The sequence below is a fragment of the Nuphar pumila genome, chromosome 4, assembly GCF_984573655.1.
Source record: "Nuphar pumila chromosome 4, dmNupPumi1.hap1.1, whole genome shotgun sequence".
NCBI classification, from domain to species: Eukaryota; Viridiplantae; Streptophyta; class Magnoliopsida; order Nymphaeales; family Nymphaeaceae; genus Nuphar; species Nuphar pumila.
Genome location: NC_143252.1, coordinates 124,900,327 through 124,920,495, shown reverse-complemented (window position 1 = coordinate 124,920,495; position 20,169 = coordinate 124,900,327). Strand labels below are relative to the sequence as shown.

General features: G+C 38.5%; 1 protein-coding gene across 2 annotated transcripts in view; it reads right to left on the bottom strand.

Moving 5' to 3' along the window:
- The window catches only part of EDA25 (CCAAT-binding factor), a 60,533-nt gene that overhangs the window by 24,269 nt on the left and 16,095 nt on the right, over window positions 1–20,169 (bottom strand). For both annotated transcript variants that reach the window (XM_090003466.1, XM_090003467.1), the window contains exons 5-7: window positions 16,281–16,349; window positions 15,342–15,422; window positions 12,470–12,541 (exon numbers count right to left, since the gene is read on the bottom strand). In XM_090003466.1, the coding sequence (XP_089859592.1) occupies window positions 12,470–12,541; window positions 15,342–15,422; window positions 16,281–16,349 (222 nt within the window). The remainder of the gene's footprint in view (window positions 1–12,469; window positions 12,542–15,341; window positions 15,423–16,280; window positions 16,350–20,169) is intronic.

The following is a 20,169-nucleotide window of genomic DNA, read 5'->3' as shown; positions in this document are numbered from 1 at the left end:
AGTGTGCATTTATTTGACATCTACATCACAACATCTGACTAAGAATCATAAGAGCATAACCATACTAGAAAAGTGTGGTAATACAGCACAAAAGAAATCAAGGGATACAAATAATAAGAGAAAAAGGAGCATGTGACAGAGACAACCTAAACCACATTGCTTTTAGGGTATGTTTGGAAGCAAGAAAAACTCATAGGAAAAGAAAATTTTTCCTATGTGAAGTTTTGATATGATAATTTTTCTAAATGAAAAGTTTTCCCTTGTTTGTGTAGTATGAAAAATAAAATGGAAAATTTCATGGACGCCACCCCGCCACGCTCCGCCAATCTTATTGTTGTTTTGTCTACCGAGAAGAAGAAGAAGAAGAAACAAAGAGGGGTCAACGGAGCTACACAAAAGAGTCTCTCGTTGCTGAACGCATTGAGGGGCAGGAAGAGGAGTAAGATCATCAACGATGTTGATTCTAAGAAGATAAAACCCACAAAATAAGCTTCAAATGATGTTCACAAAAGATCTTTCCCAATAACCACAATAGTTCACACAACACACTCACAACAACTGAACCACTAGGGTTCAAACAAAATATTCAAAAGAGTGTGCAAGGCAAAAAAAATTATATCTCATTCAAGTGAGAAAAAGCCCACACTCAAAAGTTAGTTTACAAGGGGGAATGGCCCCATATTTATAGTGCATAAAGGAGAGAGCAAAGAAAGAGTCGTTGGGAGTCCAACGACTCTCTAGTACATGTTGCTTTTTTACTTTGGTCAAAAAAGTAACATATCCAAAACTGTCTAAAATAAAATCCTAAACCTAATTTTAACTAGCCTCTAACTAAAATACTAATTAAACTAAAAATACATTATTGTCATTACATATTGATATTATATTTTTAACACTCCCCCTCAAACTTACGGTTGAATAACCGAAAGTTTGCCCAGAAGAAAGTGAAATCGAGGAGCAGCGAGACGTTTGGTAAAAAAATTTGCCAGTTGATATTTTGAGGAAACATAGGGAAGATCAATGGTATCATGTAGGAACTCCTCTCGTACGTAGTAACAATCTATTTCAATATGCTTAGTGTGTTCATGGAGTGTCCGGTTGCTGGCAATATGGATAGAACTTTTGTTGTCGCAGCAGAGTCTTGATGCTCGTGTACTTTAAACACCCATGTCATGAAGCAAACGTCTTAGCCAGACTATTTTCATAGTCGTTGTAGTCATCGCCTTGTATTCGACTTCACTTGGCGAAAGAGAGACTTTTTGTTGCTTCTTACACCTCCACGAAATCAATGAATCACCTAAAAACACACAAAAACCAGTAGTTGAGTGTCGATCATTGGGATCGCATCTCCAATCTGCATCAGTATAAGCAATTAAATTTAAAGGGAATGAAGCTAACAAAAAAAGTCCTCAAAATTGAAGTTTTGATATATCTAATAATGCGTAAAACAACTCTCATATGAACAGTGATAGGAGCATGTTGAAATTGACTTGTTATGTGGACGGGATGTGCAATGTCGGGTCTTGTAATAGAGAGGTAAGATAGTGCCCCAACAAGTTGTCTGTAAGGTGTTGGATTTTCAAGTAGTTCTCCATCATCAATCTTCATTTTGATGTTTACAACTTCAAGAGTGTCAACCTGCTTTTCGGTTGTGATATCAGCCCTATCAACAATATCTAAGGATGAGTTAGCAAATAGCCTCTGGAAGAATAAGCAACTTCTATACCAAGAAAATATTTTAAGAAACCCAAATCACTCATTTAGAAATGTGTTTTGAGAAATTTTTTAAAGTTATCAACTCTTTGCTTGTCACTTCCAGTGAAGATCATGTTGTCTACATAGAGAAGAAGAATGATGATACCTATATTAGAATTCTTAACAAACAACAATGTGTCAGTAAAACAAAATTGAAAACCAAAATCAATAATAATTTGGTTAAATTTATCATACCAAGCCTTTGAGGCTTGCTTAAGCACATATAACGCTTTGTTTAATCAAAGAGTCTTTCCTTTGAGAATATTGATACCAGGTGGTGGTTTCATATATACTTTTTCAACCAGGTTTTCATTAAGAAATGTGTTTTTAACATCCATTTGATATATATGTCATTTCTTTGAAGATGCTAGAGCTATCAAGATCCTAACTATGGTCATTCTAGCAACAGGAGCAAAGATTTCTTCATAGTCTATTCCATACTCTTGGGAATAGCCTTTGGCAACTAAACGAGCCTTAAACCTTTCAAGAGTGTCATCTCTCTTGATTTTCACTTTGTACATCTTATAAGTTTTTTTCCTGATGAAAGATCTTGTATAGTCCAAGTATTTGCTTTTTCTAAGGCTCTTAATTCTACTGACATTGCTTCGACCCATTCAGATTGTTCTTTTATTGTATCATAGTTAGAAGGTTCTACATAGGAGTGTATTAAAGCAATATAGGATTGATATTTTGGTGAAAAAGACTCGTATGACACAAATTTTCCGGAAACTTTAGATACTCTCGATGACTTTCTAGTGGATACTTGTTTCTTTTCTTTAGTGTATTTTTTTGAGAGCACAAGGTTTCTCTAAATTACCTCGTCTAGAATATTGAATGCAATCAGAAGGATCACTAAATGCCTCTGAATTTGTCATATCAAATTGTCCTTCTGGACTCTTATCTATATCATCTTCAACAATTTTTGGAACTAGATCCAATAGAAAAGAATATTTATCTATTTTCTTAGAATTCACACTTTCAAAAAAACATTTTTTCCAAGAAGGATACATTCCTTGAAACGTATAATTTTCTTGTTTTGAGAACAAAGCATTTATAGCCTTTTTGATGACTTGCATATCCTAAAAAGGCACATGAAATAGCACGAGGAGAATTTATCATTTTTGTTTAAAAAAACAAAGCATTTGCACCCAAAAAGCTCTTAACCTAGAGTAATCTGGGATTTGTTTTAAAAGTTTTTCAATAGGAGATATATGGTTTAAGGCAGAAGATGACATCATCTTGATAAGGTAAACTGCAGTTAACGTGGCTTCGGCCCAAAAAACCTTTGGTACTTGATGTGTAATAAGTAAGTTTCTTATTGTTTCTATGATATGTCTATGTTTTTTTTCTGCTAACCTGTTTTGTTGAGGGGTACAAGGGCATGATTTTTTTATGTATAATGTCATGTAAGCTTAAGTAATCCTTAAATTTTTTAGGCAAAAATTCTACCCCTTAATAAGTGTGAAAATTTGAAATATTATTTTTGAATTGATTTTTAACTAACTGATGAAATATTTAAAAGTGTGAAAAGACTTCAGATTTGTGTTTAAGAAAATAGATCCAATTGTGTCTTGTGAAATCATCTACAAAAATTGCATGATAAATAAAGTCACCTTATGAGCTAATAGGTGCGGGGCCCCATACATCTGAATGTATTAACTCTAGTGGTCGAGAAGAGACAAAGGTTCTTTCTTGAAATGTGAGTCTTTCCATTTTTTCAAGAATAAATTTTTCACATTTAAAAGTTTCAAAATTACAAAATTTTTCCATCTTTGAAAAAAACTGGAGCTTGGATACATTAGGATGTCCAAGTCTCTTATGCTATAAGTCTAAGCCGGCTTTTTGAACATTACAACACAATATATTCTTAGATATGTCAAAAAAATTCATGTAGTACAAGCCTCCTTATCTATGGCCTTCCTCAATCAGCTTCCCTGACTGGTGATCATGCACTCGACATTCACGAAAGAAGAAGGAAACATTACATCCATGGTCAGTCAATTGTGAAACAAATAAAAGATTTAGATTGAGTTTAGGAATATATCTAACTTGTGGAATGCAAAACCTTTTTGAATTTTCAAAATTTCCAATTCCTTTAATTTCAAGAGATGTTCCATCAGCAATAAACACGTTTAACCCATTTGAGTTATGACATTTAGATAACACATTAATATTTGGGGTCATATGAAAAGAAGCACCTGAGTCAAGAAGCCAAAGAGATTTACTTGGATCTGAACTTGAAGTGCTAATGGAACAGACTGCGACTCCAGTAGAAGAAGACGCTCCTTTGAACAGTGGTTGAAGTGCCTTCACTAGTTGTGCTAGAGACATGCTTCCAATGGAAGATTCATTGGATTCTTGTGGAGGTCTGACAAAGGCAACCTTCTTTTCATATGATTTCTTCAGTTTTGGACTGTAAGTTTTTACATGTCCTGGTTCACGACATTAGTAACAGATTACTTTTCTTTTCTCAAAATCATTTTCATCATTCATTCTTTCATAGTTTGGAGGTTTGTAAGTGCGAACATGATTCCCCGGTCTAGATACTGCTAGAACTGAGTCATCATCACTTTTGGCAATTCTACTTTTGAGCCGATTTTCCTCCATGATCAAGTCTTCTATAGTATCTTCTATTAAAGAAACATTTCTTCGATGAAGAAGAATGGACTTGGTAGCTTCAAATTCTAATCTTAGCCCATTGACAAATTGAAAAAAGTGTTCCGCATTCATTTGATTTTGGCGGAGTTCTATGTCTTGTGGGCAATGCCATTTTGGTTCGAGAAGAGCCAACTCTTCCCATAATTCAGACAAGCTATCATAGTACTCTCTAATGATTTTGTCTCCTTGAATCGTATTCAGAACTTGATGTTGTAGATTACACACATGTGCAATGTCTTTAAGAGAATACATTCTCTTAAGATAGTCTCAAGCGTCATTTGCATGTTCAAACTTTGCAAGACTTGAATAATTTTTTATATCCACACTGCTTATAAGCCAAGACATAATCTTGGTGTATCTCATTCTCCATTCTTTTCACTTTTTCTCGTAAGTGGTAATGGCTTTAGTCTTTGCTACCTTCGTAAGAGGTATTTTTTTCTCACCTTCAACCTCTGTGAGGATTAGTTTCGGTTTCATCTACTAATCCCCACAACCCCTTTCCCCATATAAGGTGCTTCAATTCCAAGTCGGTTCCATCCACTAATCCCCACAACACTTTCCCCATATAAGGTGCTTCATAATTAAAGTTCATGTAACATAGTTTGAATTATTGAGTTTAATGGAGACGTTAAGGAGAAGAAAGAAAACAAATAGAAGTAGAAGAAAGAAATGTACTCCACCACGGATGGTAGATACGAACACACTTCCAAGCTTCACTTATACCACGAATTTACATATACTCGAAGAAAAATGTCTCTTCTCCAACTTGAGTAGCACGCTTCCCAATGCACCGAGATAAATAGCTTGATCACAACGAAGCTCTGATACCATGTAAGAAGATAAAACCCACAAAAGCTTTGAATAATGTTCACAAAAGATCTTTCCCAATAACCACAATGGTTCACACAACAACTGAACCACTAGGGTTCAAACAAAATATTCAAAAGAGTGTGCAAGGCAAAAAAAAATTATATCTCATTCAAGTGGGAAAAAGCCCACACTCAAAAGTTAGTTTGCAAGGGGGAATAGCCCCATATTTATAGTGCATAAAGGAGAGCAAAGAGGGAGTCCAACGACTCTCTAGTAAATAAAATCCTAAACCTAATTCTAACTAGCTTCTAACTAAAATACTAACTAAACTAAAAATACATTATTGGCATTACATATTGATATTACATTTTTAACCGTTGATTAGGGCCTACCAACTCCCAGATGATCCTCATGAAATGAAACAAGATGTGCACAAACACAATGCCAACAAAGGGATACAAAAGTGCACAAACACAAGAGGGCTGCTAATGGACCAATTACAATCTCACAAAAGAGATACACAACAATAACTCACAAGAGAGCCACAATGTAAAAAATATAAATTGTATTACTTCACACAAAAGTGACAAGTAACCTTTCTTCCTTCACCATTGTATTTTTTCTCAAAGTGAGGAGGTTTATAGGTTTTACATAGTTTATGGGTCTTGATACGGCAAGAACTCATCACTGGTCTTGTGTATTCCAAGTCTAGTTTTCTCTTGACACACTTGGGCAAGAACCTCACTTATAGAAGGAGCGAAAGTCCTATGAAGTAAAGATGACCGTACTTGCTCAAATTTTGGTCTAAGGCCATATAAGGAGAAAAGATTATTTTTTTCACATATTTTTTCTCATTTCAATTGTCGAATCTTCCCACTTAGGTTCTAGCATAGTCAATTCATCCCAAATAGGAAATAAGAGACCATAAAAATCTCTTACACTTTTATCTTCTTGTTTAGTAGTACGCACCTTATCTTGGAGATAATATAATTGAGTCATGTCCTTTTGAATGAACGTGCTCTTTAAGAGTACTCATGCATCACATGCTTTTTTGAACTTGATGATATTGGCAGCGATCTTGAACTCCATGGTATTCATAAGCCATGAGAGTATTTGAGCATTGTTAGCCTCACAATCCTCCATTTTTCTTTGATATTCTTGTATAGCTTTCTCTTTTTTCTCCGGAAAGGGCTTTTATTTTGTCTCTTTCTCTTCTTGTTAGCTTTAGTTGGGGTTCATTAGTGATTTCACTAACAAGACCCCATAGTTTTTTCCCTTGCTGTGGTTTTCCATGAAGGTAACCTATATCAAGTAGTTGCTTTCATTGAGCTTGTAGGAGATGGCGGAAGAGGATTCTCCTTCACCCATGATGACAATCACAGTGAGGAAGAAGACTAGAAGATGATCACCACCACACAAATCACGAACAAGATGCTTTTCAAACACGAGCCCTAGGATCTGATACCATGAAATGAAACAAGATGTACACAAACACAACGCCAACAAAGGGCTACAAAAGTGCACAAACACAAGAGGGCCTCTAATGGACAAATTACAGTCTCACAAAAGAGATATACAATAACAACTCACAAGAGAGCAACAATGTAAAAGATATAAATTGTATTACTTCACACAAAATGCTTAGAAAACATTATAGAATACAATGCTAAAAAAACCTATTTATAACCAAACAAAAAGGGAAAGTGGGGGCAGCCCAACTAGCAATTGGGATAGCCCCCCCCCCCCCAAAGGTCATATTTATGACCCTTGGGAGCAGACCAAGAGCTAGTTGGGCTGCCCCAACAACCATAAACAAAACAACATAAAAAAACAAAAATAAAAGAAAAGGAAAAAGAAAGAAAGGAACAGCTCTATAGGCCGATCCCTATTTCAATGTGAAATTCCTGAAATACCCCTAATGGGTATTTCAATTTACATAGACAAAAATAAATATTTACGCACATATATATAGAGATGATCCATACAACATATTTTAACACCTCAGCCCTCAACCCCCTGATCGGGGGCTGCTCGTCGGGCTTCCTCAAGATCATGGAGGTTGAGGCCAACAGTGATGTGCCTGAAGTATCGCAAGTAGGCCGATCCCTCGCCCTTGCCCACGCCGGCTCCGACCTTGAGGCGGTTGTAATCCGCATGCTCGAACTCGACATTCACGGGATAGAGGCGAGGTGAGGGGCGTGAGAGAGAAAGAGAATGAAAATTTTCCTGAAAACATTCCTCCACCCCCGCTGAAGGAATGTTTTCTATCAAAAAGTGTACGAGAAAAATTCTCTTGTTTGGAACGGTGGGAAAATCGTACTCTTTTCCTTTCTATCTTCAGTTTTTCTACATATTTCTCACTTCCAAACATGCCCTTACAGAAAAGAGATCCATGAGCATCAAGTAATTACCAATTAGCAGCAGGAGCCTAACGAAAAGAAACACATGGACAAACAAAAGCTCTAAAAAGCAATAGCACACTCAGATATTGGTTTTGAAGGTCAAAGCAGATCCGAAGACACAAAACTTAGTCAATTTGTGGCAAATGCATAGACCAAGATCTCTACAGATGCTGCAGACTAACCCAACTCTAAAACCAAGCTAATTTCAATAGAAAAGACCTCGTCATTAACGACATATTAATAGCAAAAGACTTGACCCCCCCCCCCCGGTCAGCCAGGACTATTAGAATTGGCAAACTAAAAGTCATTTTAGTACATAAAACAATTCTAAATATTTCAGTTTCTGAAGTTGATGACGAAGGTCATTGAAAGTTTTGCACTAAGGCTTGACAATTGGTGTAATAACCCGACCAAAAAAATGTTTGGGTCCGGGCTGGATCCGGACCCGGATCTGACCCGGGTAACTAAGTCGGCTGCGTGCTTTTAAAAGCACGCAGCGACAAAGGAGGGAGGTTCTCGAAACCTCCTTCCCCCTCTCATCTCTCAGTCTCTGCGGTTTTCCCCCCGACCGCCTCTCTCCCTCGGGTCTTCGATAGACAGCGAGGCAGGGGGGTTTCAAACACGAAACCCCCCCTCACTGTCTCTCTCCCGACGCCCATCTCTCTTCCCTTCTTCCCCCCGACTCATCTCTGCACCCTCTCTCTCGCTGGAGACCCTGGTCAACCTGCCGCCACCTGCGACCTCCCTCTGACGTCGCCGTTGCCGCCGTCGATGACTTCCAGGTACGCCACCTCCTACCTTTTCCCCCTTTTTCTTTTCTTCACCCTTCGTCGACTGACAGGGGCAAAAGCCCCTGCCGATTGGCCTGTTACGATAGGGGAGGGGCCGAGCCCTCCTCCCTGCCTCCTGTTATGGCAGAGGAGGGGCTCACCCCCCCCCCCCTCCTCTCTGTTCCCTCTGTCACGGCAGGGGAAGTGTCGAGCCCTCCTCTCTGCCTCCAGTTACAGCAGAGGAGGGGCTCGCCCCCCCCCCCTCCTCTATGTTCCCTCTGTCACGGCAGGGGAGGGGCTGAGCCCTCCTCCCTGCCTCCTGTTACGGCAGAGGAGGGGCTCGCCCCCCCCCCCCCCCTCCTCTTTGATCCCTTTGTTCGGCAAGGGAGGGGCACGACCCCTCCCTGCTTCTGTTACGTCAGGGGAGGGGTCGAGCCCCTCCTCCTTGCTCCCTATTAGGCAAAGGAGAGGCTGAGCCCCCTCCTTGCTCTCTGTTACGGCAGGGGAGTGGTTGAGCCCCCTCCCTGCCCTTTTGGGAGGCAGGGGAGTGGCTGAGCCCCCCTCCCTGCTCTTTGTTTTGACAGGGGAGGGGGTTGAGCCCCCTCCCAGCTCGTTGTTACAGCAAGGGAGGGGTCGAGCCCCCTCCCTACTCCCTATTACGGCAGGGGAGGGGGTCGAGCCCTCCCTGTGCCTCTTCTCTCATTAGGCAGGGGTGATCCCCTGCCTTCGCTGTTTTTCGGCAGGCGGGGGCAAGCTCCCTCGCCTCATTTTTCCCTGGCATCAGGCGAGGGCTTCGCCCCCTGCCTATTCGTATTTCGACAGGCAGGGGCAAGGCCCCCTGCCTCCCTCTTAGCATGTTTGTTAGGCAGGGGCGAAGCCCCCTGCCTCTGTTCGTTGTTGACAGGCAGGGGCTTTGACCCTGCCTCTCTTTTACTTTATCAGGCAGGGGCGCAACCCTGCCTGCCCTCGCTTTATGAGGGCAGGGGTGCAACCCCCTGCCTCTTCGTTGGTTGCTGACAGCAGGTTAGCAGGGGCTCGCAGCCCCTGCCTTTGCTTCTTGCGCGGATAACAGGTGCGCGGGGGCACGATGCCCCTGCCTCTGTTTTCTTCACGTTATGACGACGACAGTGCCCCTGACCTTCTATTTTTGGTATTAGCTTGCTAAGATTGTTACTTTTGCAGCTCGTGCCACGGATCATGCTCGCGCTCCACGACCCGAGCCGTCCATCGCTTACACTCGCAGACGCCAGCAAGCTTGCAACTCTCAAAGGTAAGGAAAGATTGCATAGAAGACTTGGACAATTGAATTGAGTTCAATTAACTAAAAAGGACAATTAAATAAATATATATGCATATATATATCATATATATTTATACGAGTACGCATTTAACTCAAGGATGCGGTTTCGCGATCCTTGTCCTTTACTTTACCGTCGCGCACCGCGCAAAGGTTTTGTGTTGCATTCCTGCTTACAGTCCTTTACTTAGCCGTCGCGCATCGCGTAAAGATTCTGTGTTGCACTCCTGCTTACAGTCTTTACTTTGCCGTCGCGCTTTGCGCCAAGCTCTTGCTTTTGCATATGTGTTGTTTCTGCCTTGCTATTGCAGATGACGTGCAGGTTTTTGCTCTTTGTGTATACCTTAAAGGCATCCTCGTGGAGGATGCAAGGGGCATTTATCACTCTCTCTTGCGACAAGAGTTCAGTCGGGAGCTAGCGAAAAACCTTCGTCTAAGGAGAGGGATACCTCGCAAGGATCCTGGCTCTTCGTGTGCGCAGTCCTGCAGAGTCGACTTGAGATTTTAGGGAGTTGCGAAAAAGCATCAAAGATTACCCCAAATCAAAGCATTTGGAAGGATGTGATTGGCTGGTTCTGTTCGCCTTTTCGGCATATCTCGGGTGATCCCGAATTGGGGGCTCGAGCGAACTACTTAGCGGTTGTTCTGTTGAGAAACTCGTATCTCATCTATCGAGGCCGGTATCGAGTCATGCGAGACATGTAGATACCCCGATAGCAGATGTGATTCGAGATAATCACATGCATAATGTTGGCACAATGTACTCTTGTTTCAAAAGATAAAGTAAAGTTGATAAACTTTACATCTTTGTGAAACACTCTTGTTGAGGCTTCTATTGAGGAGTTATACCCCCTTCATCCTAGAGTACTTGTAGTCGTGCACGGCACGTCTAGTACTGCGATGATCGGATGAGACGGTCGTGCGACCTCGAACAGTGCTAAATGCACAATGCTGTAATCACATAAATGGTCTCACATTCGCCTTGACAGACAAGATGCTCGAGTGGTTTAAAGACCACAGCATAGGATGGGTCGTTAGTTAAGCAACCCCTAACGCACCCATTCGCTTCTGGTTGTTCTGTCAATGGAGAAGACAGAGCGGTACAAAACTCCAATGGACAAGTTGTTAACAACCACCCCACGAGCAATGATTCGGCCTCCCCAGTCATTGGAGTTAAGAGGAAAGGGGCTACATTAGTTAGCTCAATACTTCTGCAGAAGTTGGATGCATCCGTGGCACAGCCTCCTTTGGGGAATCCTCTCTCGGCTAAAGCCGGCCCTTTAGGAGCGGACTCAAATAGCTATTCGGGTTATTGAAAATACATAGAATAACAGACGCCCGAACTAGTCTCAGTTGTTTCTACGTTTTGCCTGCGCGTACCCGCAGGCCAGTAATATCGAAACATAAAGTTTGTTCACACTGGTCGATCGCTTGCTTGCTCAGTAGTTTAGTATGCTACTCGTTGAGCTGTAGTTTAGTAGTTTAGATTAGATTACAATATTTTAGGGCACTAAAATACCCCTCATTACAATAAACAATATTACATAATGCCATTAATGAAGAAGTGGATGTCACGGGTCCTGGATCTTCAGATCCATGACCCGGAACCGAGAAAACACTTCTTTTCAGTCCCACGCTTCCCCGTCTCCTAAAATTTTGAAAGTGCCTCGCTTTCCGCTCCCGCTTTCCGCTCCCGCTTTCCGCTCCTGCTTCCTCAATTGGCAACCATGGTTTGCATTATTCACCTGATTGCATTGCTTACCGGTTTAACTGCATATCTGCTTTAAACTGTGTAACCTACTGAATTAAATGTACTTAATTCAGTTTCTTGTAGTCTCTCTTGTGCACCTATTAGTTTTTCGCGAAACTAACTCATTTTATGGGTACAGGTGATGATTAGGTACACTACGGGCGATGGCGCGATTACAAGATGGCTTCAAGACTTCTTCTTCCTGCTCTTAGCTCGCGTCCTAGACGCTTTGGGTTTGTAACGGATTTTTCTTGGGATATCCTAATTTTGTGTGTTTTGGTTCTTTTAGCTAACGTGCCCAAAGTTGTCAGCTTGCCTTCTGATTTAACAAAAGAAAAATCTTCCGTTGATTTCATAAACAAACTCTGAAAGAAAGATATTTCTAGTCTCGCCTGTTTTTCTGAAAAGGTTCGCAAGTTTGAAATTTGGGGTGTTACAATTGGCAAGGGTACAATTATAGGCAATTTGGTTAGTCTCCCATCAATAGCCAGTGTTATGAAAAGATAAGTGAATTGATCATACAGAATTATAGCATGTGTAAAATAACCTTCCTTCAAATCTGCATACAAATCAGCAAAGAATTTATCTGCTGTTTTGGCCACAAGGTAGAATTCACTTCTGCAGTACTAGTTTCATATTAACTAGTATTGTAAAGAGAATGTGAATTTAAAAAAATACATAAATGGTTGCAAAACATAACAGTATTCACACCAAACCCAGGACACCACTTCATGGTTTCAGTTTTAGTTTAATTTAACCACTAAATTAACATGTGCCCACAGTGAGTGCCCTTTTGTTCCCTTATTTTCCTCATTTTCTTCTCTATTCATCCATTCATTTATCAGATTCTACAAGAGTCTCAACAAACATGGCAAACACCTCTTCAATGAATGGCAAAATCAAAAAACTAAAAATGTGTTTTCATAAGCCCAAAACAAATACAAAGAAATACTAGACTGGTGCTGTGTTACTTATGCTTTACATAGTCTCAGACTCAATATTGCAAAAGATAAGGCAAAGCACTTACAGCATGACATTTTGCCCTTAAACCCACATGTGGACGGAAGATAAAGAAGTCGACTTCCTCGATGATAACCAACTGAAAAAATGTAAATCTTTCGATTAGGAGAGATCTGACATAATCAAGCCACTAATACAGTATAGAATTTATAGATACAAATGAAAAATCACATGAACTTCAAATAAATGCATGATAAAACTGATGTTTAAACAGCCAGAAGAGAAATCACCAGAAACAAGAAGCATGGATCTAGTAGCATTTCCATCAAACGATCAACAAAAATATAGTTTAATTGAAATTGGAATCTTCAGGATTTAAGCAATAGTAAAGCTAAAACAAGGACAGAACCCAGAGAACCAGTTCTCTTGTTTCATATTTTTCAATTCACTGTTCCCTCTCCTAAGCACAATATCAAACTCAGCTTTGATGTAGCTGCTTCTCCATTAGAATTTGATCAGAAGTCAGAAAAAATAACAGATTCTGGACCCAAGTAAAAAAAATGGCCCAGCACAAACTGATTCCATCTCAACTTCAGAATTTCAGATCAGGGTAACAACAAAAGATGCCATGTTCCTAGTGCAATTATCATGTCCAAAAATATTTTAACGTCAACAGAAAAGTCTGAATTATGTGGTAAAGATAACTTCTATAAATAGCATCCATCAACTGCCAATCTTCATAAATTATAGTATTATACACAATGGTCCACAGTAAAGCATAATAACCCACAAAAACTATCAAAACCAATGTTGTATCGTTACTATGGGAAATAATGATACAATACACACTTATACAAGTGTATTGTATCTGTATTGTATGTATCGTACCATATCATACGATACAGGGTGTAGCGTATGATACACCTTTGGCTCACTTTAAAAAGGGTTGAATCTTTTTTTTTGTTTTAAAGATCTCTTGAGGGCCGACTCTCTCATTTGTGTAGAGGCCATTAGAGGGGTATCCACACACCCTAAGAGTCGTGAGAGACATTTGGGGGTTGATCCGTGCGCAAGGGAGAGGGCTTTTGGGGTTTGCTCTAGTAAGAGTGCATTTCCACTATTTTTTCACTCAAGAAAGTGGATTAAGGTAAAAAAAATCTCTATTGTGAGTCAAATTACAAAACTACCCACCAAAAAAATTTGTCTCGAGGAACACAGACCCCTTGCAACCCCCATCAACTTATTGCGAAGTTGGATCCGCAAAAACTAAGGATTTATGTTAAGGTAGAATCAGGCTCCACACTCCAACAAAGATGCATCAGATGATCCAGTGTGGCAATGGGGCACTCAAGTAATGAGTAAAAACCGATTAAAAAACAAGTGCAATTATTGTCATGATATTTTTATTTATGTAATATGAAAGTATGAGTCTTGTTTAATTGCAAAATATTTAATATTTTACATTGTTTTTGTGAAATAGTTGATGTTTAATGATGTCCTATGCAGCTCATACAAACATAAACGCTTCATATGTGATTTTAGGGTTGTATTTTGTGCAATTCATCATTGTTTCATGTGTTATGATTTTTTAAAAAATTTGCTAATTTTTCTGATTTTTCATGATTTTTTTGAAAATTTTATTAAAAATTAAGATTTGTTACGATACGATATAATACGTACCTTATTTTGGGCCCGACCGATATTGGTAACGATACAAATACTTACAACCTTGATCAAAACCACAGCAGCATCTGGCTTCACGACAATTAAAAGCATCAAGACATTTTTACTCTAGCTAGACAACAAAAGCAGCCTAGATTTTTTGCTCTAAAAGAATAAATATCATCAATGTGTGAACACAAATCAGCAATCAAGACTTCTGTGATCTAATACTATAAAATCATGCACCAACAACCAGAGTTGTTTTGTCATTGAAACTTTTGCATCAAAATGAGGAATTAGTAGCAGAGTCCCATATAAATTACTCAGAAAAAAAGTTCACAAACATGGAATTATTTCACATTTCCACAAAGCAATCAGCCATAGAACACACGGACAGGCTATAGGATGAGGCTGAATGGGATTGTAAAACGCTAACACCAAAAAGTACACATAACCTTTTGATAAAACAAATAATAATGAATTACAAGATTAAATATAAACCCTCTTTTCACTATAAGTAAAAGAGACAAGATGATCACATAGTGACACTAATAAAATAATATTTTATTTGATTACATATAGGATATTTTTCTTCCTTTTGTAGCAACCCAGCCATTACATAATCAACATGAAGTTTCATTTAATATGTGCACTTGTTATAGTTATATTTGTCCTAGTGCTGATAGTAAGCAACAGTATGCTAATTCTGAGATAACTCTTTGTGTTGCAATATCCCTCCTTGCACCCCACAATGAAGTAGTAGCTATTGTAAAATTGAATTCCTACATATAGGCGCAATTGGCATCTTGGAGTTGAGCTTTGGGAAAAAAATTACACAACACTTAGACACCAAACAATATCAAGATATATCAAAATATCATCATGATAATTTCTATTTTTTCAGGAAAACCTCAAGACTTTCCACAAGAAAGACACTTAATTCTCCTGTAAAGAACAGTTTTCCTGCATTATCAAGAGTCATCATCCAGCCAAGTTGCTAACGATGGAGAAAAAGCTCACCTGATCCATATCTACATAACTTGCAATTAACATGTTATAACAACTCAAATGTGGCATACACAAAAACCATTCAAATGTGCATAGATGTAAGGGTTTGCTTGAAATGAATCTATATTAAATGGGGTCAAAATTGGATTTAATATCTGGTTGAAAAATTGTCCAACCAAACTCAAATACAAGAAATGTTTGGATCATAAGACAGTGAAGAGACAAGCGAAAAGAAAGTTGATAAAGTACAAATCAGAGATAAGTAATACCTTCATATTGGGGTGGGTAGATAAAAGACAAGTCAGGAAATAACTAGCATCTGATGCGACCCTTGCTTCTGGATCACCTAACTGCACATAAAGCATAAATAGATAGCAAGAACAGGTCCATGTTCAACATTAAACTAGATTTGCATCCTGGTTATACTAAAAGCAAATATTAAACATGGAAAACAGAGGACAATTCTCTAAAGAGCAAGTGATAACACAGGAAAAACAAGATTGAAGCTTAGCCACAAATCAATGACACATGTATGAGAGCTCTGCATCAGATACAAACATGGAGTGTTTGACATAACGAGACTTAGAAAACAAGATACATGGATACAGCTACACAGACACACACGAGTATAACATGTTTGAATTTCAAACTGCAAGGAGAAAGAATAAAGTACAACCAATAATTTGAGCCACACAGAGAATGCAAAAAATCAGCATTGCAATGTATGATGCTCTCTATCACATAGGTACAGGTGCAGAGTGCCCAATACCAATACGGGTATAACACCAGTTCAAGGGCCTGGTAGAAGTAACTTACATAGAGTTGATACCAGAAATCAATAACATACTAATGTTTTATGCTATTGTTTTCTCCTTCATGGTAAAATAAAACCATGAAGATGTGGCCAACAAGAAATGGTTAAGATGCTTGTACTTTTGGGAAAATATTAACAAAATTGTCTGAAAAATAGTATCCAATTTGAAAAAGAACCCTAAAGTTTTCAAAGATCTAAAAATTAGAGTGTCTAGAAGTGTTATTGTTGGTGTTAATGTTGCCAAGTGTCAGATGGAAAGACAGTTCGCTAATAGGAGTGACTAGGTAATTTAGGCACAACATAAATCTAGAAGTAACCAAAAAAAACTCATAATAAAAATCCCAAAACCAATAATATGTTGTGCACATCCTTATATGGAGCTTCTTGGTATTACCTTGTTGACAACAGCAGAAAGCAACCTCCGTTCTTGCTCTGGTTTGCTCTCCAAGAGTTTATATAATGTCTGCAAAAAAATAAACATGTCCACGTGAAATTGCAACAAAGGAAACTTATGAAATAAATTCAAGCATGTAATGAAATAAGTGGAAAGCAAAAATACAATGTGCACAAGCACAAATATAAATCCAGAAAGGGATAATACAATGGCACTAAGGCACAAAAAGCATACAATGGCTACAAAGAGCCTAAATGTGCACAAGTACAAGTCCTCAAAGGGACAACACACAATCCAATCAATGGAAAATACAGACATTAATGAACACAAGAAAATGAACGCAAAAAACATAAAATAATAATTTTTTATTAATGTAGAATGCTTAAGAAAAGCATTAGAAACAAATGGGAGAATTTACCCCTTTATATAGGCTACATGGGTCACCATATAATCGTTGGGATGCTCCCAATGGCTCCCAAGGACTATATTGGACTTTGTCCAATATACCCTTATACAAGAGGGAAAAGACAAAAAACATATAAAAACTGTACAAAGACAAAATTGCCCCTAATGAGCAGTACCTATTACATAAGTACAAATGACCAAAATGCCCCTACATGTGCAAAACATATTACAATAATAAAACAGTTACAAAAATATATAATATATACATATAAATGTAAAGAAAAAAACGAAAATACAAATAGCAAGTGATAACACTTGAAGATCTAATAAAGGACACGAACTCATACACACATAAAGTGCAAATACACAAACCCACTAAGGGGAACTCACAAGCACATAAAGTGAAATTACATAAACCCACAAAGGGGTAATGCCAAAAGGCTAAAAAAGAAATAATTTTATTAAGAGAGTGTAAAACACTCTACACAGAATGAGAGAAAAGATTACATCAAGAGGGAAGAACACCCCCTATACATATATACAACAAAAAAGGAGAGAGGGAGGCCTTGGGCTCCCACATATGGAGACGTTGGAGAGCCCCAACAGTCATAAATATGACCATTGGGGAGCCCCAACGGTCATAAATATGACCGTTGGGGATCCCAACGACTCCAATAGTGGGGGCCCCAAGGTCTCCTTTATGAACAAAAATAAAAAGAAAAAAGGAAAAGAAAAAACAAAAAAAGTTGTTTTAATAAAAACAACTTTTACAATATGTGAAAAGACCAAAAATACCCCTATCGGATATTTTGGAGTATATATATACATACGTGTGTGTGTGTATATATATATATAAAACAATAAACTCATATATGAATCTATACACTCATATATGAATATATATATATAATATATATTAATTAATACGTTTAGATACCACCCTCAAACTTACAGTATGTGATCATGCATAATTTTATGAATATTCTTGACACGTTTATGTGCATGATTAAGTTTGAAAAGTGACTAATAATGCTTGTTGGTTAGGAGATTTACCGATTTCAATCAAAAAGAAAAATGAGCGAATTTGTGCCTATCTGAGTTTTTCTTTAGTAAAGTGTAAAAGTTTTTAAAAAAATGCTTTTGAAAACGAAGATATTTTGAATTTCTTAAAAATTTGTGGGGTTGTTAGAAAATATTTTTTTAAGACCCTAACCCTAGTTTTCTCTTTAAATAGAATTAAGAGAGAAGAGGGGTGTCTTTCTCATCTTGGAACTCACGCCTCTCTCTCTATATACTGGTTTTCTCCCCTCCTCTCTTCAACTTTCTTCCTCCTCTTTCTCTCTTCTAGTCTTTTTCTTCATCGGTATCTTCTTCCTCTTTCGTCAGGGAGTGCAGCGTGACGAGCATACATCGTGAAAGGTTGTTCTTCTCCTCAACCCTTCCGTCGGAGACGGATCATCAAGATACGCCTCTTCTCCTCCCTTTCTTTATTTTTTATGCACTTTAAGTATTTTTTGTTACAACAACAAACAACAATATGAGAATTTCGTTGGGGCATTCCCTATGAATAAGAACCAATATGAGAATTTCGTTGAGGCATTCCCTACTGAGCGACGCGTTGTACTCTATAGGCCCGAAGGCAGTGATAAATGGGCAAGGGTTGCTAGGTCGTCGCCCAGAAGCGACGCGTCACACCGGCTCCCGGGTGTGGTGTCAAATAGGCAAGGGTTCCCTCACTTTGTTGGACGGGTGGGGGTAAAGAAGTTAGTCCAAGACCATAAAATTAGGTTAGCCACGTGGAACATAGGGTCTTTAACTGGTAAGTTAGTAGAGTTAGTAGATGTTATGTGTAGGAGAAAGATTGATATTTTATGTCTTCAAGAGACCAAATGGGTAGGTGAGAAAGCTAAAGTGATAGAACCTTGGGGATATAAGATTTGGTATACAGGAATAAATAGGAATAGGAATGGAGTAGGGATTGTTATGAGTCGTCAGTTTATAGATAATGTAGTTGAGGTCCGTAGGAAGGGTGATAGAATTTTACTTATTAAATTAGTATTAGGTACGGATATTATTAATATTATTAGTGTTTATGCACCTCAAGTAGGTTTAGATGATTCCATTAAGCGTCAATTTTGAGAAGATTTAGATGGAGTAGTACAAGGGATATCTTATGGAGAAAAGCTTTTCATCGGCGGTGACCTTAATGGACATGTAGGCATTAGTAGGGATGGATTTGACAGTATCCATGGAGGCTATGGTATAGGAGAAAGAAACGACAGTAGAGAAAGGATTTTAGATTTTGATTTGTCCTACGATATGATCTTAGTAAACACTTGGTTTAGGAAGAGAGAGTCTCACCTAGTAACATTTAAAAGTGGGGTTAATACGAGTCAAATAGATTTTTTCCTACTTAGAAAGAGAAATAGGGGTTGTTGCATCGATTGTAAGGTTATACCGAGAGAAAGTATAGCTACATAACATAGAGTCTTAATTTTAGATCTTAGAATTAGACAATGTCGCAAAAGAGATAGACATAGGATAGATCCTAGAATTAAGTGGTGGGCACTGAAAGGAGCTAAACAAGGAATGTTTGTAGAGTAGGTAGTTAAGGAAGCTGATTGGGAGGATTCAGAATCAATGTGGAATAAGATAGCGAGTGGCATGAGAAAGGTGGCTAAGGAGGTATTGGGTGAGTCTAAAGTAGGTGCACTGCTATGTAAGGATACATCATGGTGGAACGAGGATGTCAAATTAGCTATTAAGGTCAAAAGAGAGTGTTATAGAAATCTAAGTAAGAGTCGTGATAATGAGAATTTGGAGAAGTATATGATAGCAAAGAAGGAAGCTAAAAAAGTAGTTTGAAACGCGAGGGATAAGGTATATAAAGAGATTTATGACAAGTTGGATACCAAAGAAAGCGAGAAGGATATTTATAGGCTTGCAAAGATGAGAGATAGGAAATCGAGGGATTTGGGTATGGTTAGATGTATCAAAGATGAAACGCAAAGAGTTTTAGTCAAAGATGAGGAGATTAAGGGGAGATGGAAAGATTATTTTGATAAGTTATTTAATGGAAGTCATGCTCAGGATCTTGGAGACTTCTCCATTCCTTTTCATGAGATGAATCGTGACTTCATGCGCAAGATTCAAAAGAAAGAAATTGCGAAGGCTTTGAAGAAAATGAAATCAAGAAGGGCAGTTGGCCCAGATGGTATATGTATAGAAGCTTGAAAATGCTTGGGTGAGAAAGGTTTAGAATGATTGACAAATCTTTTTAAGAAGATTTGGCGGACAAATAAGATGCCTAATGAGTGGAGGAAGAGTACTTTGGTGCCTCTATATAAGAATAAGGGTGATATACAAGATTGCACAAACTATCGTGGTATAAAACTCATGAGTCATACTATGAAACTTTGAGAGAGGGTGATTGAGTCTAAGTTGAGAAAGATTGTCATGATATCGGAGAATCAATTTGGTTTTA